Here is a 26,441-nt window from a genome sequence, read left to right as displayed (position 1 = left end):
GCAGACGGCCGCCTGTGTCCAGCTGCCGGCGCCGCTCCGGGACGCGCGCTGGCCCTCAGGAGAACGAGCCGGAGGCCTGGCGCTGTTAGGTCTGCCAGGGGCCCCCAGCCCCACGCCTGAGTCCCGTGTGCCACTTTTCCTGCCCTGCAAGCAACCCCAGAGGATTGTGCCGGGGCCGTGGCAGCCACTCATTCAAAATTTGCAGCTGTTTTGCTTTGAAATCCTTGTGAAACACAAGCCCGAATATATGAACCAGGCCTTAGGAAGAGCCTCCGGGTTTGCTGCCAGGCCCGCCCTGTGGCGGATCCTCCACGAAAGGGGCAGCGACGGTCACGGCTGGTCAGCTGCTGGGGCTCCCTCTGGGAGCGACAGGGTGGCAGGCTGGTGACGGTCTGCACTCTTTCAAAGAGGCCGAGCCTCTCCGGGTGAGGAGACCCTCCAGCATCTACCAGCCACACAGACGGTTCTCACCGCCGGGTGTAAGAGGAGGACAGTGGGTGCCGAGTAAAGGCCCCGGGAGTGAGGGGCCTGGCGTCTGAAGAGAGCAGTCCCCCAAGGGCAGGACAGCGCGGCCCGCGGTGCGCTGAAAGGAGGACCCGAGGACGGCAGAGGGGCAGCAGCACAGGGCTGGACCAGAGTCCTGTCCAGACAGCTAATGCGGGGGATCTCGGGCGTACGAATAAGAGGCCGTGAGATTAAGACGGATTAAATGTCAGCATTAAAAGAAATCCAGCAAAATAACTGGAAAAAAAAAAGACATGGTTTTGGAGACTGAATCCATCTTAACAGCAGGCCCTCACGAGCGATCTCTCTCTGCGGCCGGTGCGGTCCTGACGCTCGGACCCGCCCGGAGAGGCCTCGCGGGCCGCCAGCCTCGGAGGTCCTGCCCGTGTCACTCAGAGAAGGCCCGAAGCCGCACCTCGGCACCTGCCCCCGGCTCCCAGTGTTTCCCAGGGCAGCCGAGGGGCACCCGGCCGAGGCCACGTGCACGCGCCGAGGCCTCACGGCCGGCCGGGTGCTGCTCTCGCGACCGCGGGCCTTTGGCTGACATCTGCCGCGCCCGGCGGGGTAATCCTCCTTCCCGTGTCCCCCACCCAACCACTGCACGCTCGGGCCGCCCTAATCTTTAAAGTGGACAAGAACCATGAACCCTACCTGTGGCGGATTAGAGGCCGCGGCAGGCTTTTTAGTCGATGGGGTTTAAGCACGCGATAAGGAGAGGAAAAACCTTCCAAGACATAATCCGGGTCTCAGTCTGACCCAATTCTTTCGGCGGAAGACAGACTCCTCGGATGTCGCTTCAATTTCCGCGACGAAGAGAAAGAACGCGCAAGATCTCTGTCACCCTGCTGCCCTCACTCTGCCGGCATCGGCTGTGCAGGATTTTATAGAGCGCCCGGCGATGACCTCCTCCCTGCTGTCCCCACCTCCTTCAACGCGTCTCCCTGTTCTCAGCAGAACTTTCCCCACAACCGAGGCTCGTGTCTTGGACGTGGGCTCCAACGCTGCGGCCGGCGTCCCGCTAAGGCAGTGCGGAGGCTCTGATCTCACTTGCTGTTGGGCTCCCGAGCTTTCTCCTGAACACACCCTGCGTGTTCTTCTGTGTGATTCTTAGGAGAATTTTCCACTGAAAGCCCACCTCTCCCACTAGACCCCGGAGGAGTAGCAATGCAGCGTCACCTGGAGCAGGGCCGGGGGTGGAGAGATGTCTGAAGGCGCCACACGCCCCTCTCTGCTGCGTCTCCCCAACAGGCGGCCTCTACCTCCCCACCGTGAACCTGGGCTGCGTGAGACCTGTCTGAGCAACAGGCTGTGGCGGAAGTGACGCCCAGACCCCAAGGCCCCTCCCGGATGTGGCGATGCCCCGTGGGGAGCTGGTGCTGCCTGGGAGCCCGACCTCCTGAGTCTAGACCGGTCAGCTGCCGCCACCTGAGCGAGGCCACAGGTGAGCCGTCCAAAGAGGCAAGCCCCAGAACCATGAGCAAAAGCCTGGAGGTGGTTTTAAGCCCCGGCGTCTGGGGGTCGTTTGTTACACAGCAAAAGGTAACTCTGAAAGAATTTTACAATTTTACTGGAAAGAATATTGGACAGTGTGGGTCCCAAAACTTCACTTTGACTTAATACAGACGTCAGTGAACCCGAATGATTAAAAAAACAAAACTAGGACTTCCCTGGTGGCGCAGTGGTTAAGAATCCGCCTGCCGATGCAGGGGACACGGGTTCGAGCCCTGGTCCGGGAAGATCCCACGTGCCGTGGAGCAACTAAGCCTGTGCACCACAACTACTGAGCCTGCGCTCTAGAGCCCACGAGCCACACTACTGAAGCCCACACGCCTAGAGCCCGTGCTCTGCAACCAGAGAAGCCACCGCAATGAGAAGCTCACACACTGCAACAAAGAGTAGCCCCCGCTCGCCGCAACTAGAAAAAGCCTGTGCGCAGCAACGAAGACCCGATGTGGCCAATAAATAAATAAATAAATTAATTAATAAAATAAAGAACTAAAAGCAGATAGTCCCATGGCTGTCAGGGGCCTGCTTAAACTGAGAGGCATACACACAACACAGTCGGGAGAGGATCCAAAAATCCAACATGTTTTTTAGCGCTTTGAGTGAGATACAAACGTGGTCCCACCTCCCGCAGCCACGTCTGTGTCATCGCCTCCCCTCGTGGGCCCAGTGGCTCACTTCTAACGAACACACACGGCAGATATGACAGACTCAACACCACCGAGGGCCCCGATGAAGCCGGCTGCCTGTGGGGGGGCCACACGGCGAGGAAGGCTAGCCCCCCATGTGGGGCGCAAGCGCGGGGAGGGTGTCTCTGCCCCCCGTCCTGGGCCAGCGCTCCGCGCCCAGGTTCTGGGAGACCTGAAGCCGGAGAGCCTGGTCAGGCCACGCCTGAGCGCCTGCCCCACAGACGCCGTGACACGCGGGGTGTGCGCTGCTCCCGGTGCCTTGTTAGAAACAACGGGTAACCGTACGCTTCTCCAAATGTGTTTCATTTGCTCTCGTGCTCTCTAAAGCAAAGAAAGAGGCGCTGACACCGAGAGGCGTTCCTGGCCAGCGCTCCCTCACCCGGCCCGTGACGCACGTCCCCAAGGGCCAGCCAGGCACTGGCTGTGAGGGGAGAGGGTGGGGACTCAGGCGCCAGCACCCCGAGCCGGCACAGGGCTGACCAGACCCCCAGAAAAGACGCTCACCTCCACCCTCCTTAGGCTGGACCCCGGGCACCCTGAAGGCACGTTAGCCTCTGCGTGAGCTTGGGGCGGCCCCGGCAGGCAGCAGCGCAGCCCCCGGGTCGGGTGGCCCAGGTGGGGACAGCTCACCTGTGCCGTGCAGCGCGTTTGGATGGGTCCCAGCTCCAACAGTCAAAGTGTGGAACAATTTCCACAAAGAACACGTGTAGCCCCTCAGCTCTGGTTGGCTTCCTTGACATCCAACCCACTTTATGTGGTTAGTAAGGAATATTCCAGAAATCTGGGCGGGGCGGGTAGAAAAAAAACGAGATAATTGAATTGTTAAAATTAAAAATAGTTGGTGGTGGACTTCCCTGGTGGCGCAGTGGTTAGGAATCCGCCTGCCAAAGCAGGGGACACAGAAGATCCCACGTGCCGCAGAGCAACTAAGCCCGTGCGCCACAACTACTGAGCCTGCGCTCTCGAGTCCGTGAGCCACGACTACTGAAGCCCGCGCGTCTAGAGACCAGTAGCTGTGACTGCAGAAAGCCACGCGCTGCAATGAAGACCCAACACAGCCAAAAAAAAAAAAAGTTGGTGAACGTGGTCAGTCTTGATCGGGCGGTGGTTACAGGGTGTGGCCACAGACACAGCCCCAAGACCCGGCTGCACACCCGGCCTGCACGGCAGCTCGACCCATCGCCTTTATTCACTACTTTTTAAAGTGTGAAACCTAGATGAGTTCACTAAAAATTAAAACAGAAAACAAGCCCTAATGCTACACTGCCTGACAAAACCCCACGGTCTCGGGCAGCCGTCTGTCCCAGACCCAGGCAGAGGGCAGTTGGAGGCTGCTGTGGAAACCAGGCGGCAGAACCGGGGAGGGAGGCCGGTGGAGCACTGGCCGAGGGCGGGTGCGGGGTCCCCCAAGCTCGTCGAGGGGGCTGCCTCACCCGCATCTTGTTGTTGACCAGGTCGAGGACGGCGTCGTAGGGGATCCTGTCCAGGGGCAGGCTGGCCAGCCACTCCTGCAGCGTCTCCAGCAGCTTCCTGACTGGCGGCCGCCCGGGGAGCAGCTGAGCAGGAAGAGACCACACTCAGGGACCCATCGGGAAGCGCCCCCCACGGCGTGGCCTCCCAGGGGCGGAGACCAGGCCTGCCCCGCCCTGGACCCACCAGCTGGATGGAGGAAGTGTCTCCAGTCCACCCAGGCTCCGACGGAGAACAGGGGTGGGGGCCTCTGGAGGAAGGAGTTTCCCCAGAACACAGACGAGGGGAACCCGCACTGGGTCCTGTTCCTGCAGCTCCACCGCCGCCCGGCCCCCGGGACACAGCAGCCCATCCTCACGCCGGCGGCCACTTCACGACAGCGGGCCACACGGCCGCCGGGGGCCTTACTGACCACACTGTCAAGGGCTTGTTGGCCTTTCTGAAATCACTGCCTACTCGCTCCATGCTCCTCACGCTGATTCGTGCTAACCCCGCCCGCTGTCCTTACACCGCCTCGCCCCCCCTCTGCCATCCCCGACTGTCAGACTATTTGGAAAAGGTATGCACACCCTGAGGCTTCCACGCAAACAATGCCGTCCCTGGCTAACTACACGTCGACACTCGGGCCACGCTGGCGGCCCGGGAAGCCTCGAGTGCAAGGGTCCCAGCGGTCCTGCAGTCCTTCTGTGAGGAACTTCGAGTAGATGCTGCCAATGAAATGTGCAAATTCAAGGCTGAAAGAGCTCTTAGAAACCTGGGCCGAGACCTTACTAACAACGGTGCTGAGACCGACGTAGCTGCCTCAGCTGCAGAAATGGCCGGAGCAGAAACATCGCATCTTCAACTCTGCAAAATCTGGGTTTTTCCAACATTGGTTACAGAGCACCATTACCAACTGACCAGCATTTAAAGTTTAAGTAAAGGGTAGAAACGTTATTCAGAATAACTTATGCTGATCTGACTCACAGCTCCGCCCACGTGTGGAGCCCTCCCGTGTGACACTAGACTGGAAGGAGGACAAAGAACGCGAGGCCCGCGTGGAGCAGGACCCCTGTCCCGACGTGGACGGGCAGGCGGGACGTCGTCCCGACGTGGACGGGGAGGCGGGACGTCGTCCCGACGTGGACGGGGAGGCGGGACGTCGTCCCGACGTGGACGGGGAGGCGGGACGTTGTCCCGACGTGGACGGGGAGGCGGGACGTTGTCTCGACGTGGACGGGGAGGCGGGACGTTGTCCCGACGTGGACGGGGAGGCGGGACGTTGTCCCGACGTGGACGGGGAGGCGGGACGTTGTCCCGACGTGGACGGGGAGGCGGGACGTTGTCCCGACGTGGACGGGGAGGCGGGACGTTGTCCCGACGTGGACGGGGAGGCGGGACGTTGTCTCGACGTGGACGGGGAGGCGGGACGTTGTCTCGACGTGGACGGGGAGGCGGGACATTCTTGAGGAACGAGGACAGCAGGAGGGGCGCAGCGCGAGAAGAACTGTCTACACAGTTTCCATTTAGTCATTTGAAACAAATCAGGTGACTCCTTATTCCCTTAAGCGTAAATTCTACCTCCTGTGTTTCTTCAAAGCTCTTACAACGTGAGGAAACTCTGACCAGCCCAAGCGTTGGCTGCGAAGCACCCCGTCAGGGTCCGCACACACGGCAAGGGAACCCTTTCAGAATTAAGCTTTCTTATCTCTTAGATGACAATAGGTGTTATGAAGGGTGGCCTCTGGAGGTGGGGGGGGGGCAGCCAGTGCAAGACCAAAGGTGAACCAAGGTGACCAAGGCAGGCGGGGCCTGTCTAGGGCCTGGGCTATCTCAGAGGTCAGAGAACAGAGGGGCCACGGCCAGGGCTGCTGGGCCAACAGAACAGGGGCCCAGGCACAGCCCCGGGGAAGAGGGGTGACCGACGGCTCCAACCTCTGCCCCCCGCGCAGGGGCTCTGGGCCCAGAAAAGTACCGCAGCCTGGGCTTCCCTGGTGGCGCAATGGTTGGGGAGTCCACCTGCTGATGCAGGGGACGCGGGTTCGTGCCCCGGTCCGGGAGGATCCCACGTGCTGCGGGGCGGCTGGGCCCGTGAGCCGTGGCCGCTGAGCCTGCGCGTCCGGAGCCTGTGCTCCGCGACGGGAGAGGCCACAGCAGAGAGAGGCCCGCGTACCGCAAAAAAACAAAACAAAACAAAACCCACAAGCCTGGACTTCCAGCTTTGAAGCTAAGAGTTCTTGGCAGGAATGTAACCCCGACAGCTGCTCCCCTCTAAACGTGAGCTGACACGGCAGCCAGCACGTGCCCCAGCCCCAGGGCCCAGCCGACACAACACCGCAGGCCGCAGGCGTCTCCCTGCGGAGGCCCGCCGCTCCCGCCTCTAATCCCAGCTCCCCAGCCAGGCCTCCCGCCCGTTCCCACTCGCCCCCGCTCACCCTGGCGGTCCTCAGGCCTTCCCCGGGCGCCCCAGCCGGCAGGGCCTCAGACCCCGGGGCGCGGCCCTATGCGGTCGTCCCCCCCCCCCCCGCCGCCGAGTGCGCCGGCGCCTCCACTCGGCCAGGAGCTCTGCACCCCGCAGGCCCCCAGCACACAGCAGGCGTCTGGGTGAGTGGAGGACGGGCAAGGTCGCGTGGTCAAGCCCAGGCTGGCCCGTGGCCCCCGGCCCAGGCCAGACGTCCACACACCTTGGCCAGAACGGTGACGAAGTCCTTGAGCGTCTTCAGCTCGGCCCCGGCCAGGGACCTGCGGGCGGCCAGCTCCACCCTCAGGAGGTGGTGCAGCCCCGATTCCAGGTCAGCCGTGTACAGCTTCGACCTGGGAGGAAAGGCTACAGGGTCGGTGTGGGCGCCTCTCTCTTCACGTCGATTCCCGCGTGCTGGCTCCTACCCCAGAGGGACGCCACCCCGGGGAGACAACGCGGAGAACCCCCGAACGCCGGCAGGCGGCGGGCGGGCTTCTGAACGAGCCGTCCTGCCTTGACCCCCGGACCCCCAGCCGCACACTCCCGGCGGCCTCACTCACCTGTCAAATTCCCTCCAAACCACGGCTTCAGAGTTGCCTCCTTCGCTTGGTTTTTCAGGCAATGAGAGCGATTTCTTCCTCACATCCGGCAATGACTTCAAGTAAGAGGAGAAAAACGATCGGAGAGGCTTTGCGCTGCGAGAAAGGGGAGGGCAGGGCGCGGACTCAGAGGCGGGCTTCAGAGGCCTGGCCCCCGGCCGCAGGCGTCTTGTGGCCCCAGGCGTCTTGTGGCCCCAGGCTCAGAGCAGCCTTCCCTCCGTAGCTCCGGGGTGACGTGCACCACCCAGCCCCGCCATTCTCTGGGCATCTCCTGCAGGTATCTTGGGCGGGGCGGGATGGTGGCAAAGCCCGGGCCTCGGGGAGCTGGCCCCCCACCTGAGAACATAACATCCCCACCGAACAGAAATGAATCGTAGTGCTACGCTGGTTTGAGCGTCTGCCAAGATCAGCTTTATCCAAACTGTGGTTTCGACATCCTCTGCCCACAGGATGCCAGCTCCGCGCGGGGCATCCGGAGTTGGGCGGGGAGGGGGAAGGAGCGCCCGGCCCCTCCTCACAGCCCGGTGGCTCCTGAGCACTGAGGAGCGGCCCCTCCGCTGGCGGGGAGCGGACGGCTGGGAAGGCCGTTACTGTGCCCTCCCCAGGTAGCTCAGGGGTCCCCCAAAGGGCCCAGAGCTTATTTTCATTCCCCAAGGAGAACACAGCAGTTATCGGTAAAAATATCCACGTCATTTTATGTTGAGGTTGTACAGATGATGCTTTGAATGTAAAACGAGCTTTTTTCTCCGAAACAGGATGGCAGTTTGTTCAAGGAAGGCCTGCTGTAGGGCCGGGCGCCCCAGGTAAGACCTCCTGGCTTACCCTGAATTCCATTTTTTTTAAAGAATAGAAAATACACCCAAGGAACTACGGCGTGCTTGAGGCTCCTGGGGGCGGCGCCCTCGGTGCCCCAGCTAAACTTCCCAGAGGCTGAGACGGGAGCCCCGAGGGAGGAAAGCGCCCGCCTTCTCGCCGCCGTGCCCACCCGCGGTGCCTCGCCACGAGCTGCTGGGATGCGGGCGAGACTGGCCTGGGGCCTCCGGCCTGAGGCTGGGGGGCCAGGCAGGCAGCTCACCTCCCCACCTGTGACGCTCTCCCAGCCTCGACTCAACCTGCTTCCTCTTCAGCCGAGCGTATCTTACAGGTGTGTGGGCGCCCAGCGCAGAGGCAAGCGGCATTTTGCTGACGCTGCTGCTGCCGTCAGCAAGGTGAGCGCCCGTGCGGGGCCTGCGGCCGGTCTCCCCCGCCACCCCGCACCACCAGCGAGTGCCCGGGGGCTGGCGGTGTCGGTGGCGCCACAAACATCCCTGAAGCCAGACTCTACTTACACGGTAACCAATCCGTGGGACCCGTTTGGGTAAATCAAGTAACACGAGGGGACGGAAGGAACGCCGAGCTTCTGCAGGAAGGCTCTGTCCCAGCCCAGCGCCCTCTTCACCTCGACGTTCTCGTAGGGAAGCAGGTCTAAGATCACCTGGGCGACAAGAAAGCACGGTCACCCTTGCCGAGGGCGGCAGGGTCCTCCGGAAATGGAACCCACAAACACAGCTTCGCACAGCATCGCAGCTCATCCCCGCTAAGCCAGACCACCGACACCCCTGTTCTGGGGCACCTTCAGGCCCCCGACTGTCGCACGGCAGGAACTACAGCCTCCTCGCCGAGCAGACGGCCAGAGGGGCCTGTGCTGTGCTCCTCACGCACCCTCCGAGGCCCACGGCCGTCCGACGGGGACGGTCAGCCCCACGGAGCTGGGGCCGTGCCCCGGCCTCCAGCTTCCCCCCCGCCCTCGGGGCCTGCGCTGGGAGGCTGAGAGCGCCCCCGGTCGGCCGTTCCTCCCTCCAGAGCTGCCCGGTCCAGGGCTGCTGAGGCTGAAGGAGCAGTGGTGGGGGGCAGTGGCGGGGGACCCCCGGTGGCATCTCAGGAGCCAGAAGAATGTGTAAGACGAACAGCAAGCCCCGGGCGTGCCACCCGGACAGTCGGGTGCAGAACCACCTCTCTCTCAGGAGCGACAGAGCCGTGTCCCAACCAGGGGCCTCGCTGAGAGCGGGAACCGGGCACCCGCCCGGCAGCCGAAGCCCCACTGGGACCACCACACTTCCTTCCCAGAGCCCCGATCTCAGAGGAACAGTCGGGAGGCCAGCAGAGAGGGAGAAATACGGCACCCGGGGCTAAGTTCCGGAGTGAGGTGTCTTCTCTCACCCCTAGGAGACCTCGGGGTAAAGAATCCCTGTCCTCCAGCCCGGCTCCTGGCACCTGGATTTTACTGAGACTTTGCCAAAGGCAAGGGCTTCAGACCCACACGTGTGAGGGGATAATAAAGCAAAGATTCACGAGAGAAACACTGTTTTATGGAATCTGGGATTTGGCAAAAAAGTTGGGAGTTCAGAATACAGCAAAGAAAAAATCTCGATCGTAACGCCTAGGAAAGAGAGAACGCCCTCAGGGAACACGCGCGTCCCGAGGGCCAGATCTACCAGTGAGTCCCTCCTGGCCCCCCGGCGGACCAGGCCCCCCACCCAGAGGACCAGGCTGCACGCGGGAGCTGCTTCCTCTGCCCCTGGAGGCAGACCCTCGCCCCAGCAGTCTTCTCTGTAACCAGTGCGTCTGCTGAAAAACACGAACGCCAATTCCGAGACTACAGCGGATCAGGCGGACGTAGCTACTGTCACACGGGAATCTGGCCACAGACCCGACACTGGAAGAGGCGCAGACAGTACCTCACGTCCAACGTAGGAGCTGTTGCTTTCAAATAAGACAGCCACGTAACGGCCGCCGCTGTTGTCAATGAGAGAAAGAACGTCCCTGGGCCTTTTAAGAGGAAAAGAGGCTTTTAGTGCTTTCAAGGCCATCGTAGACCAGAGCCCACGTCACTTAACGCAAGTCTCTACTTTACAAAATTAAATTCAGCTTGCAGCGTGCCACCTTTTTTACAGCGCTACGCACCGAATGGCGTTCAAAGACGGGCACCCGGGAGGCCTGCCCTCGTCCGTGTGGCTCTGCAGGAAGTCGATCATCGCGTGCCTCACCGTCTGCGGCTCCCTGTCCGGCCCTGCAGGGCAGCACCCACCGTCACGGCCGCGTCTGTCTGCCCAGCGCCCGCCCCACCCCAGGGCCCCGATGGTGCGAGCGCACGTGGCCGTGGATTCACATGCCGGGAGGCCTCTCAGCAACCAGCGTGGGAATCGGTGAGCTCCAGGGACACAGGGGGGCGCCCCCCCCACGCACGCACGCACGCACACACGCACGTGGCGTGGAGACACGTGTCGTGTCCGTCTATACCAAGTTCAGAGGCAGGCAGACTGCCCTCACTGTGGGCTCCCGGAGGGAGCTGGGGGCGCTCACTGACAAAAATTCATCGGAGTGCCCTTGTGATGTGTGCACTTCTCAAACTTTTCTTTTTTCCAGAAAAGTTTACATAAGAAAATAAATTTCACCACATTTGCCAAGGAAGGCAGAGCAGAGAAGAAAGAATTCTCGCCGAAACCAGGACCGTTTGAACCCTTACAGGAAAGAAAGGGGCGATGGTGCCGATGTAAACGTGCCAAGGCAGGGCTGAGGGGCAGACCCTACCAGGGCGTGCTCTAGTCTCACTTGAATAGATCTAAGAGGGAAGGAATCTAGGACGGTAGAACAGAACACCTGGGTCCTTACCTTTAAAATCTTCTCCAGTTGTAAAGTCCTTTGCAAATGCTTTAAAATACTAAGAAGAAAAACATAGAACAAATAAGAAACAGCCTTGCCTGGCGCCTGCGTAAACGCTTCACCTGTAAGCAACGGAACGACCATCATCTTTGAGAGCCTCAGTCCCTTTTCCCAGAAACTTTACGTTGACTGACGGCGAACCACATTTCTATGTGTTTCTGCGGGCGACAGTGTTTCCCTGCAGATTCACGAGTGGCTGCTCAGTACCAACCGGAACCCTGCTGTTTACACTTTCTGCCCCAACAGGGCTGGAACTGTGGCAGACGGCGCGCCCCCTAAAGGCTCCTGGCGCCAGGTGCTCACGGTGCGTCCGCTCAACGACACAGGAACTCCTGGGGACGAGGGCAGGCACCCTATCAAGTGTCTTTGAGCAGAACAGAAGGATTTTACATCACAATTAAAAACCTTCTTTGCTTAAAGACACAGTAAAGTCAGTGGAAACCGATGGGCTGGGTGCTGACAGCGCCGGACACGCAGAGCTGAAGGAGGGCGAGTGTCAGGAAGACACAGGACGCCTGTAAATCAGTCCGGAAAGCGCACACGGGGGAGAGGAAAACGGGCGAGTGACCCCAACAGACAGGGCCGCCCGTGGCCTGGTGATCACCCCCCGTCACCCGCCAGCAGGGAAGGCCCAGCACCGCACTCCAGGTGGCGCCAGGCAGCACAGGACACACACGTGGGTGCCCACGGCGGCTCAGGCCCGCGGCGGTAAACCGTGCTGCCGGCGGGCCCCAGCCCCACCCGGTGTGCGGGTGAGTCTAGCAACATCCTGTTAGGAAAAAGAGGGGGCCCGAAGCTCACACACAGCACGCAGAGCCCTGTGTGTAAAGCTGAAACAAAATAAGACAGGAAAACAAAAGAGGAACACGCTTCGACACGGGGCTCAAGGGGAGGGTGACTCTGGGGGGGCTGGGGCACCAGGCCGACCAGTGGGCGTGGCCCAGCCGGGGACGGATGCACGGCTGTCACCAGGCCAACACTTAGGGGAGAAGCATCTGATGCTGCACCACAGAGAGCGCGGGATGTGAGGGCTGAGAGGCAGGGGGGTCTCCAAGCTTCTCAGAGGTCACTTCCAAAAGCCCAGCTTTTTTCCTGAGATGTAAAGCCATCGTGATGCGCTCGGGTGCAGGCGAGCGACCGCACACGTGCACACACAGACCCGGGTCAGCTTCGCAGCTCCCAGTCCGCCCCCTAGTGGGAGAGACGGGGACAGGCCTGTCTGAGGGACAGCCGTGCCAGGCACACGGCCGGGCGGGCCGGGCACACGCCGGCACCCAGACCCATCGCCGCATGTCGACGGCTGGAGGCCTCAGACTGGCTCTCAGGGCAGCTCCCGGCCATTTCCCCACCTGCAGGCCTCACCCCGTCCCCTCGCTGGGCGTGAGCAGGGGCCGCGGGTACAGTCCCACCGCGACACGGGAAACCCAACGGGGTGGAACGAGAGGGGATCCTCTGCAGACAGAATCCCCCCTACCTTTCAAGACGCCCCAAATGCTGAAAATGCAGGAGTTACGTAGGCGGTGGGCTTCAACTTAAAGCTGCCGCCACGAGGAGGGAGGAGGTACTCACCCGGAAGGTGGGGTAGAAGTGGATCTCGTAGGCGCGGCACACCTCGTGGTTCTTCTCTTCTGCACAGTCCAGGGCGGCGACCCGGATGGCAGCGGCCCAGTCTGAAAAGCAGAAGTGAGGCCGTCAGTGTGGCCCCGTCCCCACGGTCCACCCAGGCCCGCAGCCTCGCGGGCCATCCCGCAAGCCCGTCCACGCTCGGGACGGTCCCGAGCTGAGCTGGGAAAGAGGACGGGACCCTCATCGCCGACGGCAACTCGGCAAAGCGCTGTTTGCCGAACCTGCAAATCGCCCTGCAGCCTCCTCGGCCTCCTAATTAAAGGACCCCGAGACGGGTGAGAGCGCCGGGAACAGAGGGCTGCCGTCAGCCCGTGGCCGGCCCTCCATCAGGGACACGGAGCCAGCATTTACAGTTTAACTGGACGCGCGTGGCCCAGGACGTTGAGCCGGGACGTTCCCGTGTACTCACTCGAACGAGAGCAAAGGCCGGCAGCATCTGGCCGCCGGTCTTGCAGGCCAGAGGCGCGGCTAGCTGTGTGCAGACGCCAAGGCAATGGTTCCGCACTCTTTCCCCGAGGCCCTTCCTACACCCTCAGACTCTGCTGCCACTCTTGGGAGTAGAAAAGGAGCAGTTTCAAATATCGTTTTTCCTACCTTTAATATCAACACTTAACCCGTTCACCGTTGAGTCTTGCTTCACTCAAACCCTGAGCCCCTTCCCAACGGTGCCAAGCGGGCCTCCGCCAGCCAGTCGTCTCAACACAACCGACCACGCGTCTCCGGAAGGGAAGAGCTTCTTTCCCAGCACAAGCGTCCTCCCGGCACCACACCAACTCAGACCAACATGCTTCAACAGCAACAAACATCTGGCCGGGAGTCCAGTCTTCCTAATTGTCCCATTTTTGCTTACGTTGTTTACATCGCGTCCAAACAAGGCCTGTCTTCTACACCCGCCGTCTCCCACCATCTGGGTTTTGTGACTGCCCCCTGCCCCCGGGGTTTTCTGTAAATGCAGACCTAGGTCTCAGCTTTGGGGGAGAACAGTTCCCAGGTGGTGTGGCATTCTTCCAACAGGAGATGGGTGACCTTTGGCTGCCTTCCTTCTTACTGACACCGCCCCACCCCCTCGCCCAACACTTTAATTCCCGAGGGCTGCCCGCCAGACGGCGGGCGGGGGCAGTCTGTACAGATGAAGCTGTGCCCTGGAGACCCCGAGGCGCGGCCCACCCATCGGTAAGGGCGGAGCTCGTCCCTTTGGTCACCAGCTTCCAAGGAGCGGTCTCCCCAACAGCCTCCGGTGTTTTCCCTTTAAAGATTTGCTCCCTTCCTCTGGGACGGTAAGATTCCCCCAAACGTTTCCTGGCTCCTCGCCTACAGGGGGTGGGCTGCAGGGGACGCAGGATGAGCTGGCGGCCGCTGCAGACACACAGAGGAGCAGGGAACCGGCCAGGGGGGACGGGCCAGGGACAGGACGAGTCCCACTAGCTGCCTTCTGCACCATGTGACTTCTGAGTGGGAACTGACAACGGTCCATCCCTGAGGCGCTGGTGAGTTCCGACAGACACCACCCATCTAAACTAGTCATTTGGTTATAAATCACGCCAAACGGGTTTTCTCTGAGTGTTGCTAAGAGCTGAGACTTCAGAGGTTGTATTAAAAGCATGCCTGGGCTTCCCTGGTGGCGCAGTGGTTGAGAGTCCACCTGTCGATGCAGGGGACGCGGGTTCGTGCCCCGGTCCAGGAAGATCCCACGTGCCGCGGAGCGGCTGAGCCCGTGAGCCATGGCCGCTGGCTGGGCCTGTGCGTCTGGAGCCTGTGCTCCGCAACGGGAGAGGCCACAGCAGTGAGAGGCCCCCGCCCCCCCCAAAAAAGAAAAAGCGTGCCTGGAAGGAGAGAGAAAATACTGCCCATCACTAAGTATTATACAAACACGACAGCTTCTACATACTAGCAATTCAATCATTACTTTTTTTTCCACCTCATATACCACTTTTGCTTAAAAATACATGCCTTTGGGACTTCCCTGGCAGTCCAGTGGTCAAGATTTCGCCTTCCAATGAATGCAGGGGGTGCAGGTTCGATCCCTGGTCAGGGAGCTAAGATCCCACATGGCTCAGGGTCAAAAAACCAAAACACAGAATAGAAGCAATATTGTAACAAATTCAATAAAGACTTCAAAAATGGTCCACATTTTAAAAAAAACTTAAAAAAACCAAACATGCCTTTTTCCTCTTTAATTATACAAAATATTTGCCGACGTTAATATAATGCAAAGAATCAAGTAAAAACAAAAAACAAAACCAAAGTTCTGCTTTCACAATCAATGACCGAATAGTGTTCCACTTAATGTGGCCTCAGTGAAACCGGTTCATCTCGAGGCCATTTAAATGGATGGAAAACAAAAATCACAGAGCCCTCCTGAATCACAGGTCACATCTTTCTGGAGTCTCCAATTACGAGGACCTAAGGAAGAACAGTTAATACTCTCATCCACTTAGTGCGGCAGAGGCCCAGACGCAGGACAGGATGCACGGCTGCTAGGTTGCTGGGCTCCCAGGGCCGCCTCCGCCCGGCGGCCAAGCTGTGGGCGTACTTGCCACCGCGCTCCTGCTACCTCCTCCCCGGCGCACAGACACAGGGCTTCAGGGCTTACTGAGAATCTCCATGGCACACTTTCACTCCATCTTCAAAAAAAGTGCTCTAGGACCCAGAGAGAAAGAAAACGGAAAACTGCTTCAAGAGCTGACATTATGCACACAACAGAGCCAGCCCCGGACAGAAAAAGCCGTTCACGAGGGTGCAGTTTTCACGGTGGGACTCGGGCCCACTTTTTTGTTTTTCAGATTTTTCTTAATAAGTACGTGTTACTTATAAAAATACCTGTAGAAAACTTGGGAACCTCAGGGTACCTGCGAGGGCCGCGTGTTACGCGTCTGTGCACCGCAGGCCGCGTGTCCCGTTCCTCAGCTTGCACCGCCCAGGATTCCCGGCGCAGGAGGCCACAAACAGCACCCAGCACGGTGGCCGCGCGGCCGCAGGCCCGGGTGCCGGCCCTCCCAACTCTAACACGGCGCTGGCTTCACGCACGGCCCCGCTTTGCCAGCTCCGCGACTGCAAACGAGAACCGCGGGCTCCACGGGCTGCTCGGCCCGCAGAGCTGGATCGGGGCCTGGCGCCCACCCCAGCCCGAGACTCTGCCCGGCCAGCGCGGGGACACCGGCCCCACCACGACGTGCCCGGCTCTCAGCCCACAGGACACAGTCCTCGGGCGGACACCGTCCTCTGAGCGGCAGGCCACGTTCTTCCTCCGCGTCACACACGTCGCCTCCTCACAGAGGCCATCCCTGGCCCTGCCCAGGAGCGGTCACCAGGGCAAGAGAAGCCCTGCCAGCCTCTCTTCCCAAGTGGAGCAAGTTCACAGGTTACGCGCTGTGGGGTCTGCCCGGCGGGCAGCTGGCTGTTACGCAGGAGGGGCCTGGAGCTCCGCCCGAGGTCCAGTCGGCTCGGCGGCTCCAGAGCCCCGCGGCCCGCCATCCAGGCAGGCAGAGAAGACACAGCACCCCAGGCGCCCGGCCCGCCCTCCACGGAAGCGGCGGGTCCCACCAGGATCTTCTCCCCGCTTGGTCCTGCTGCCTCCAGACAAAGACGTGCCCCACTTCCAACTCAGAGCCCCCCGATGCTGCCGCCCTAACGCCCGCCCCCCAAACCCTCAGACGGTCACGTGTGGAATGAGCAGCAGTCTCCTCTGACAACTTCTTTTAAAAGCCTCTGCACAACGTGGCCCCTCCTTAAACGTACACACAATCCTTGTAGTCCCAGCACACCTCACACCTTCTCTTCGCTAGACGTGGGCCACCCTAGAGGGCAGGAACCCATTCGCGAGCGTGGCGCCCCACCTCGACCACAGGACGCAGCCACGTCACGGGCCTGAACGCACGGACAGAGCGGAGGGGCCTGGCACTCCACCCACAGCGCCACGGCCGGCCAGGCCGACCCGCACGGTGCATCTGTGCCGCGACGGCCGCTGTCACCTCCTCAGTCCGGCTCAGGACTCAAAGCGCTCAAGGCACCCCCGCTCCTTGTGACCCTGGGTAAGCCTCACAGCCGAGCCTGGGAGGCGACTGTCTGCCTCCCTACTTGAGCGGTGAGGAAGCAGCTCCAAGCTCCCACAGGATGACCAAGGGGGACCTGGCGTTCTGCCCTGGAGCTGTGCCGGGCTGGACCTTTGGGCAGTAGCCGGGAAGGCAGAGGAGACCGCCAGGCAGGGAACCCCCCCACCTCCTGTTACATTCACGGCACACTGACCTTGAACTCACTTTTCTTTGTACGCGGCGTGTGGGATCCGAGTTCCCCGACCAGGGACCGAACCCGCGCCCTCTGCAGTGGAAGCGCAGAGTCCTAACCGCTGCACCGCCAGGGAAGGCCCAAGCGTGCTCTTCTACTGAGTCTCCAGGCAGGGCAGCCCGCCCGCAACTGGCAGGTCACGCTCGTCCAGCTCAGCGTCAACTCGTACCTTCCCAGGGAAAGGGTGGAAAATTCTTTTTGGCCTGACACGGGGGATGCTCGGGTGGGGAGACAGGCTCTGCTGGGGGTGGGCGCCCGCACGCACCAGCACCCTGGGAGGCAGTCAGTGTGCACCCACCATCCCTTCAAGCTGGCACCGGGCCACCACCCTGAATGGACCCCAAAGGTCCTCCAGCCTCACTGTGTCCCACCCTAGTGCAGCAGGCAGTGCCAGACAGCGTAAGGACACCCGGCCGGAGGCAGAGCATCCAGCCCACACCCGCTCTCTGCCCCCAGGTTTCGAGGAGCTGGGAAACTTGGGAGCCTCTCTGTGCCTGTGTCACCCCAGCTGTAAAACAGAGACCCTAGATGACACCTTCCTACTCAGGTTTTTCAGCCTCCAAAGCACCTTCAAGTGTCCCGGGGACCCAGCCCTTCAAAATAGGGTACAACTGCCAGTGGCTTCAAAATGAAAAAGAAAAGAAAAGAAAGAAAAAAAACCCTTGGTTTTCCCCAGGTTTTTAACCAATTGCTTCTTCCCAGCATAACACTGAAAAGTTGAGGTGTTACCTGAGAAAGCAATGGTGCCTCAGGAGCAGCGCGACCCCGCTGAAGTGCTTTGTGGGCTGTTTAAGAAAATCTCACGCTGGCCTAGTCTTTCCCTGGACATCTCTAACAGACGAAATGCTTGGTAAACTTACTAGCATGAGGGTTCCCTACACCGAATCCATCCTAAGTCAGTATCCGGGTGTAATTTTCAAAAAGCTAAGAGCATGACTCATACGTTGCAGAGGGAAGAGGTGTCACACATGCCCTTGACCTGGTTACTGAAGGACCCGTTCGGGGTGAGAGAGGACCAAGCCCATGGCCACCAGCAGCGGCCCAGCTGAGACAGAGCTGGCCAACGCCAGCAGGGTTCCCTTTCCCACTGGACAGAAGCGATTTGCATCTCTGCCCGATCAGGTCTGTGAGTTCACTGTAGCCTGAGTTTGAGCCCTGAACTAACAGTCATTAAGTAAAGGTCAAACACAGGCACACCCCCTGGACTTAGTCCTTGGGGGACCTGGGGATGAGGCCACACGACGCCGAGGGGACACGAGTCCCACCCTTCTGTCCAAGTTTTAAATGTGTCTCAACAGCAGGATGTGGAAGAAAACTAGCCCGACTGGGCAGGGCCTGGCCAAGGGCAGGAACGGCAGCTGTGCCCTGGAAACGAACGCGACAGTGACGCTACAGAGCCCCGGGCTGCCGGCTGTTTCACTTGGCAAGTCTGGGCCAAACCCCATCTACCCCAGCGCGCACGCCACCTGGAAGGCCACTCTTCCTCCCGTTCGCAAACTGGACGCTACCTCCCAAACACCTGAACGAACGCTCTGGAGGACAAGCGCTACTACCCTCCACAACCCAGCCCCGCAAGCCCGTCAGCCCCTCACGGAGCGAGCTGGCGTGGGTGGGGCACCTCCCTTCCGCCGCAGCACTCAGTCCTCCAGGGAGCAGCCAGGGATCCTCCAGAGGAAGCAGGTCGTGTGGCCCCGGCTGAAAGCTGCTCCTCCTCCCTGCTGGCCAGGAGGAGGGAGAGCACGGCTCCCCTGGCCGCTTTTGGAGCTGGACCCTTGGGCGTGCCTCCCTGCCGCCCCCCCCACGTGGCGGGCCAGCCCCGCGCTGCTCCCACCACCCGGCTCCCCTTCCTAGGACCTACCCCTCCACCCCACTGTTCCTGCTGCCCGCTTTCTGTCTGCTGTCCGCACCTCTCCCCGAAGGACAGGGTCCACGGGAGAGGGAACGCACTTGCATTAACGCAGAGTCGAAGTCTGACGCTGCTCTGGCAGGGCGCACGCTGGCGGGCAGAGGAGAGCCCCCTGCCCGGCCCGAGGGCTCCCGCGTCCACAGGTGGCCGGGGCTCCACTCCAGACGGCACACGCCGTCGAGGCGGCAGCCTGGGGAGGGGCCTGCCCACACCTCACGGCCTTTGTCCACCTTTGAAAGGAGCCGCGGGAAGGCCTGGAAGGAGGCAGATGAGGGAGAATTTCGGTTACAGAGGCGCCAGCAGCCACTGCAAGTGTCCCAGCAGATGGACGGCATTCACGCCACACAAAAGGGAGACAATCTATTTTATCAAATAAAATGCAAACCATCTCAGAGGCTGAGCTTCAGGGTCTTCGCCCATTCGACTGGTACCCTCCCCTCCTCCTGCCTCTCCCACCTGTTGGGACCCCACCACACAAAGGAGAGAAGCGCTCTAAACCGAATGCAAATTGCCTGCTTTCAGGACAAGACAGCGTCAGCCACCCCCAACTAGACACGGGGGTGAAGCGCGCCAGCTGCGAGGCAGGGAGGCCGCCAGAGCCTCCACAGGGAGCAGCGGTGAGGCCCGCGCCCGTTCCTCACTCCCACTCATGAGCCCGTCTGTTTTTAGTACCACAGGCTTAAAAAATACTTGTGGAACAATTAAGCTTCTATACACAGTGGATGAAAATTTATTTCAAGTTTCCTTGTCAGGTAACCATATTACTTAACCTAACAGGATTAAATTTTTCACCATTGCTTGTCAAGTTCTAATAAAACATCGATAAAAGTCTGATTTATGGTCAAGCAACAATTGGTTCTAGAAAATGATTACAGTACAGATTAATTAACCTCCGAGGCTTAAAAGGATGCAACCGAGTGTTGTGCTCAAGGCCCAGAGCTCCATCTTGGCCTCCTCTTCCTCCTCATCCTTGGGAAGTCAGGGGGACGCTGGGGTTTCTGATACCACACTCCAGCTGCTGGAGGACGTTCTGGTCCCTGCATAGGCCCCTTCCTGGACGAGCAAAGGGCTCTTTAGATAAGTTCCAAGTTCAAGCTGCCCATCAGGACATACAGGCCTAGGCAGGAACGGAGCCTCATGCTATGGGGCACGCATTATACACGAGGCCCCCGGAGCAGCCGGAGTTGGGCGCTCTGCCTCAGCCTCGCCACGGGGCAGAGGGCCGGGACTGGGCCTCAAGCGTCCTTTCATCCCCCACGGTCGCCCGGTGTGGTTAAGCTGACACTGTACGTGGTCCCGCATGCTTTGCAGTGAGCCCACTGCATGCAGATGGGCTCCTGTTGGATGGAGGCTGTGCATCGCGAGGCAGGAAAAGCTCCCAAGATCGGTAAGGTCTCTGACTCGCCTGCAAAGCCCAGGCAGGGCCGGCGGCATTTACCACCAGGGCTCCTTCACTCAATGTCGCGGGCTTCACACAGCGGCGGTGTCCCTCTGGACCTGGTCACAACGAAGTCTGGGTCTTGCAGACAAGTCTTGGTGGCGGGAGCCCACGACAAGCTTTGCCGGGCCCGTACCAGGGGAGGGGGGCGCCCCTGCCCACCCACCTCTCTGGGGTCCAGGTGAGCTCCCGTTCCATCAGCACCCCCTCCTCCCTCAGTCCCGCCTCCTTCGGCGGTGCACAGGTAATGACCCGTGGGGAACACCAGGTGGTCTAGTTCACGTCCACGAAGCCTACGGCCATGCTGACCGGGAGACCGCTGGTGATGAAGAGCTCACCGGGAGGTGAGACCAAGCCCTAGCAGCAGGAAGGGGCCCGGCTGTCCCTGCAGATGCCAGGAGCGAGCCGTCGGGGCCCTGGTGACCCCGGCCTGCCACTCAACCGTGTGACCACACGTGGGTGACAGGAGGAGGAGGGGCGTGCAGCGGGTGCCTGCCTGCCAGCTCCGGGGCGCCCCTCTGAGTCTCTCATCAAGAATTCGGGGGCCAAGTCAGAAGGGGAAAAACAAATACCATATGCTAACACATATATATGAAATGTAAGAAAAAAAAAAAAAGGTCATGAAGAACCTAGGGGTAGGATGGAAATAAAACACAGACCTACTAGAGCATGGCCTTGAGAACACGGGGAGGGGGAAGGGTAAGCTGGGACGAAGTGAGAGAGTGGCAGGGACATACACTACCAAACGTAGGGTGGATAGCTAGTGGGAAGCAGCCGCATAGCACAGGGAGATCAGCCCCGTGCTTTGTGACCACCTAGTGGGGTGGGATAGGGAGGGTGGGCGGAGACGCAAGAGGGAGGAGATATGGGAACGTATGTATATGTATAACTGATTCACTTTGTTGTAACGGAGAAACTAACACACCATTGTAAAGCAATTATACTCCAATAAAGATGCTTAAAAAAACAAAATAATTCTGGGGCCAGTGACAGAAAACCTTCCCCTGCTTCCCTGGCGCTCTTCCCCAAAGACAGAGCGGAGGAGAGATGGGCCGGGACAGACACCAGGACCCGGTGATGCTGATAGGGACACTCCTTGCCTTGACAAAGTCTCCGTGGCTCTGCTCGCCCCCACCCCCACCCCCACCCCCCCTGCCCCGAAACAGGTGTCTCAGCTCCCACCTCAAAAGGAAGTAGCATCACCAACTGAGCTAACATCACAGCCGCCGGCAAAGGATCTTCAGGGACACAGCAGGGTTTTGTTTTGCAAAGGACTTAGAAGTGACAGGCCTGAGCCAGATATACATAAACGCTGGGAGGACAGCTGGCACCCAACAGTAGATCTTTCGTTTTTTAAGCCATCTTCTTAGAAGGAAAAACAATTATTTTTAAAAGCTTGAAAATATCAGCGAAGAGCTAAAGTTCAATCCAAATCTTTTGGGAAAACAAAGGTGTCCCTAAGCTGTGCACAGAGAGGCCCTGTGAGTGGAGGAGCCCCGCCCTCTGCAGACCCCACCCACTCTGAGCAAGTGCAAGAGACCACTTAGGAGTCGCGGTGGGGGGAACAGCAGGGGGGCAGGTGCTCCTCTAGCTGACCCCCTCCCCGCCTCGCCCCAGGCAATCTCAAGCCAGGGAGTCGAGGCTGTTCTGTAACCACCCACCTTCTAGAAGCCACACTGCTGTCGAGACTGGGGTGGGGGGCAGATGGGGCAAGCTGGCTGGACACTGCCTCTCAAGAGGAGGGCGAAGAGGCACCTGACGGGCCTAGTCCAGGGCCTGCGTGCCCCGGGGGGCTCACCGGATGCTCCAATTCACAAGTGACCGAGCCGGCCCAAAGCAGTGACAGCGGGAGTGACGACTGCACTCAGACTGGACCCCGTGGGCGCTGGGCGGCCCCTCCCCTGCGTGACGGCCAGAAGGCGCTGGGCAGAGGGGCTGTGCCAGCCTCCGCAGTGAGGGCGAGGGCACTTCTTCCCAGCGCCTTCCATGGGGACTTCGCGGAAATGAGGCACCGGAAGGGCCCTGTGGCCAGTCACGTGGGACCCCAGGGCCAAGTAACAGGTTCCTTTACTGGGGAGTTCTCGTGTGTGGACAGCCACGAGGGGCTATTTCGTAAGCCACGCTTCCGCCCCCTCTGGCCACAGGCCCATTCCTGCAGTTGTCCTGCAGGACACAGAAATCCTCCACCTCTGGGGCTTGTGCTGACAGGACGTCAGGCCTCAAGCCCAGAGCTTCTGATGCAGCAAGGCTGGGCTGGGCCGACAAAGTCCCCAGGTGAGCTCTCTCTGGGGACCCCAAGTGCCAAGGCTCTGCCTCCAGTTAGAGCTGGCGCTCGGGAGCCCCCCGGGCAGTTTGGCTCTCAGGACCCCCTGGCCGCCGCTCCCCTCACTGTGCCCCTGCCTGCCCTGTCTTTCAAGCCACAGCTGTTTTTCACTCAGCCACATCTCCTTCTGTCTCGGGCCTGCTCTTCCTGCTTTGACTTGTAGGATGTCCAACTCGTTTAAGATAACCTTATTTAGCTAACAGGTAAGTTAATCACACCGTTAGGTATGGCTTTTACTAGTTTCGGTTCCAAAAATAACTTTCCTTCTGAGTTCCAGGAACAATTTTCAAGGCTCCTTACATGCTGGTTCAACTATGAAATAGTTTGCAACACTCAAATCTGGTTTACAACATTTATATTTCAGACACTAAACTGAAAAAATCAAAATATGCACAGAATAGGTGACAAACGCCTTGCCAGAGCTACCCGCATTTTAATTTACCTATCTGTGTTTCTGCCGCCCAACGACAAAAGAGAATTGCCAAGTCCTCTGTTTGGTGTCAAAGCAAAGACTTAAAAAAAAAAAAAACTACTAAGGAGTAAAATGTCCGTTTCATAGTCTCTGATTTCAGTTCTGACCAGTGCCAAACACCAGGGACTCAAGAAAACATTAGATCAAAGAACGGACCCTTTAGAATCAACAGGCCCCAACACCCTAAGGCAAGAGGAGACGCAACTAAAAATAATCATTTACAATCATGCACAAAAGCCCTATTTAGACATTTTAAGTTTCGTTATGAGTCTGTCTAGATATGAAAAAAATCACAACAGGGCTGGATGTACAACTAAAGTGCAGGAAGAGAACCCAGCAATTTGCTACTCTCTCGCCCACGGAAATACATAATTAGAGGTCAGCTCAACCTCAGCAAGAGTCCTGCCAAACCTCACTCTTGCTGGAGACCAGCGCCCACTTCAGAGCAATCCGCATTCCATCCTGAAGCGTGGCCAGCTTGCAGGGAGGCTGCAGCAAAACCCCTAATTGGCTACAACTCTGCCATTTAGAGCAGGCCAATAGCTTAGTGACTGATTAGCAATTTGCAACATGACAAAGGTGCCAAACATCAATAAACTGTGGGAACATGACCAGAAGTTTGGTGGGTGACAGATTTATCCAAGGCTGCACGTCCATGAACAAGGAACCAACCAATGAAATGCTTTGAAGGTCTTTTTCTGCTTCTACAGAGAAGTCTCCAGCGTAGTTGGACATCTATGTTGTGGACACTTTTGAGTATCCACCATATGCTCAGCTAACCAAACCTGAAGAGGATGAAGAAGGACTTACAGGGAAAGTGGCTTGAAATAGGAATGGGGATCCTCAAAGAATGAGGAGTCTAGGCACTGGAGTGGAATTACTGAGGCTGGTATGCACGTCGGGACACAGCTAGGATAAAGGCCTGGGGCGTTAATGAAGGTCTTAGGGACTCAAAACTAGGGGTCTGGAGAGCTAGGCGATAATGGGGAGGCCTCCCTGTCCCCAGCTGTGGAGTGAGGGCTGGGGGACAAGGGTTCTTGTCATTCTGACTTGAGACGGCCGACTTCCCAGGATCTCACCGGTCAGGTGGGGGATACACCCAGGGGTGCAGGCCAGAGGCGGCCTATGCGAGGTGCCCCCGTAGGGCAACGGGAAAGGGGTATGAGAGGCTGCCGCGAGCCGGAGGGGAGAATCCGGGGGCCGCAGGTGTCAGGCCGAGCGGCCGGGGTCGAGTCCCGCGCGGGGGCGCGCCTCACCTCGCACGTCCCCGGCCAGGGCCCGCCAGGTGGGCGCGTAGCCGATGCAGTGGCCGCACCACGAGGAGTAGAACTGCACGAGCCACGCGGCGGAGCTGTTGGCCGTGGCCCCGCGCACGCTGCCGCTGTCCAGCACCCACACGGCGTCCTCGCCCGCGCGGTATAGCTGCGCCGCGCCGCCCGCGCCCGGCCCCGCCGCCGCCGCCAGCAGCACGAGCAGCGGGGGCAGCCGCGAGGGCCGTGCCGGGGGCAGGCGCCGGACTCGGGCCTCCGTCCCCGCCGGGGCTCCCGGGCTGCGCGCCGCCGACACCGACGTCCCGGCCGCCGCCATGTTGGGAGTGCCGCGCCGCGCCTGACCTTTCACCTTAGCAACCGCCGTCACGTGCGCCGCGCGCGCCCGGCCCCTCCTCCAGCGCCCGGCCCCGCCCCCACCGCCGGAGACCAGGCCCCGCCCCCAGCTCCGCCCGCGCCCGGCCCCGGCTCCCAGGCGCCCCTCAGTCCCGGACCCTGAGCACCAGGCACCGACTCGCCCCTCCTCCAACCTCCTGGTCACTCCTTCTGCCCCGCCCCTGAGCTCATGGCCCCTCCCCAACCGTCTGGGCACGCCTTCAGACCCCGCCCCTCGCGCCCGGCTCCTCCCCTCCATGCCCCCGCCCCCCCCACCCCAAGCTGGGATGGGGTCCCCAGATTTAGAAAGTGAAGGTACGGGACGCTCAGTTAAATGTGAATTTCAAATAAACGGAGAGCTGTTTTTTGTTTTGGGGTTCTTTTTCGAGAGTTGTTTTTAAGTCTAAGTATGTATCATACCTGAAATGCAAATTTAATGGGACATACTTAGACTTCAAAACGATCTGCTGTTTAAATGAAATTCATATTTTACTGCGCGTCCTGTGTTTTCTCTGGCAACCCTACCTGTGGCTTCAGAGGGTCTGCAACGCTGACCTTGACTTTTTAATATGATATTTTAACTCATAAAATGTAACAAAACACCCGCACAAACTCAGATGTGTTACAGAGGTAAATTTTAGAACGTTCAGGGATGACTTCTCCTCGCACCTAGGAAATAGAGATTCCTATGGTTTGCTCAATATAACAGCAGACATGGTTTTTCAATTGCTATTCCTAATTGTTTTATGCATATCAAGATTTTCTCTGAACTGTGTGACCAAAACAGAAAAGAAAGGAAGTGGACCACAGAGCGGACGTGAGTCAGCATCTGTCATCCGTTGGCCTGGAAGGTCAAATTCTCACGTTCCAGGCCACCTCATTCTTATGCGTGATTGTTAAATATGTAAATGATATGATCTGAACACAAACTACATTTATAGCAATGCAATCCTCTCTCTGTCCTTCACATTGTGAGGTTCTGTGTAAGATTTTGTCTGAAAAGAGCTTTGCTGTTTTTGTTTCAGACAAGGGTTAGAAAACCCTGGATAAGATGATCCAAACCAAAGGGCCCCTGGACGAGGCACTTGTGCCCCTCCCCATTCATTCTTCCTGCCTTCCTTCACTAACATTTGCTGGGCTTCTGCTTCACACCAAGCGCTGGAGACAAAGCCAAGCCCGAGTGCCACTGGGTCTGCGTTCCAGGAGAGAGACCCAAAACAAATGAACAAGTAAGGTGAAGTTAAGTGCTATAAAAAGCAGTAAAGCAGGGCAGGAGGAGGGGGCTGTTGCACACAGGGGGTCAGGACGGCCTCTCTGAGAAGGAGACCGTGGGTGAAGGAGGTGAGGAGAGGCAAGCAGCCCAGGCAGAGGAACTGCATGTGCAAAGGCCCTGAGGCAGAAGGGGCGAGCGTGTTGGAAGGACAGCAAACCAGGGGAAGAGAAGATGCTGGAGAACCTTGAGGGCCCATCACCACCCTCTAAGACACAGTAGGGCTCAGGCAAGGGGTGGGCGGTGGTGCTGGTGAGAAGGGTTAGACTTCTGGTATGTATGAAGGTAGGACACATGGTGGATTAAATCCAGGGTATGTGACAAAGAGGTCACATTTGCCTGCTGGGCAGCAGCTGGAAGAATGAAGCTGCCCTTGGCTGAGATGAAAGACTGCAGGGGAGGGGATGGGAGAGCAGTGCAGAGGTGAGAGTGGAGATCAAAGTTGGCCTGGCCCTGTTAAATTCCAGAGACCTTTTCAACATCTGCGGTTGGTGTTGGGCTACTGGTTGGCTGTGTGAGGCTGGGGCTCAGATGGTAAGTCGGGGCTGGTTGAGGTCCCCACAGGAGGAAGC

General features: G+C 59.3%; 1 protein-coding gene across 1 annotated transcript in view; it reads right to left on the bottom strand.

Moving 5' to 3' along the window:
• The window catches only part of QSOX2 (quiescin sulfhydryl oxidase 2), a 29,463-nt gene extending 4,891 nt beyond the window's left edge, over positions 1-24,572 (bottom strand). Inside the window, exons 1-10 of the mRNA XM_059072886.2 lie at positions 24,213-24,572; positions 12,477-12,577; positions 10,857-10,905; positions 10,149-10,254; positions 9,923-10,013; positions 8,534-8,679; positions 7,167-7,301; positions 6,830-6,959; positions 4,130-4,252; positions 3,327-3,477 (exon numbers count right to left, since the gene is read on the bottom strand). Of these exons, the coding sequence (XP_058928869.1) occupies positions 3,327-3,477; positions 4,130-4,252; positions 6,830-6,959; positions 7,167-7,301; positions 8,534-8,679; positions 9,923-10,013; positions 10,149-10,254; positions 10,857-10,905; positions 12,477-12,577; positions 24,213-24,543 (1,363 nt within the window). The 5' untranslated portion in view covers positions 24,544-24,572. The remainder of the gene's footprint in view (positions 1-3,326; positions 3,478-4,129; positions 4,253-6,829; positions 6,960-7,166; positions 7,302-8,533; positions 8,680-9,922; positions 10,014-10,148; positions 10,255-10,856; positions 10,906-12,476; positions 12,578-24,212) is intronic.
• Between the last annotated feature and the right edge of the window lie 1,869 nt (positions 24,573-26,441).

The sequence above is a fragment of the Kogia breviceps genome, chromosome 8 (genome assembly GCF_026419965.1).
Source record: "Kogia breviceps isolate mKogBre1 chromosome 8, mKogBre1 haplotype 1, whole genome shotgun sequence".
NCBI lineage: Eukaryota > Metazoa > Chordata > Mammalia > Artiodactyla > Physeteridae > Kogia > Kogia breviceps.
The sequence above is the reverse complement of the archived record's forward strand: the minus strand, read 5'-3'. Positions and strand labels throughout refer to the sequence as shown.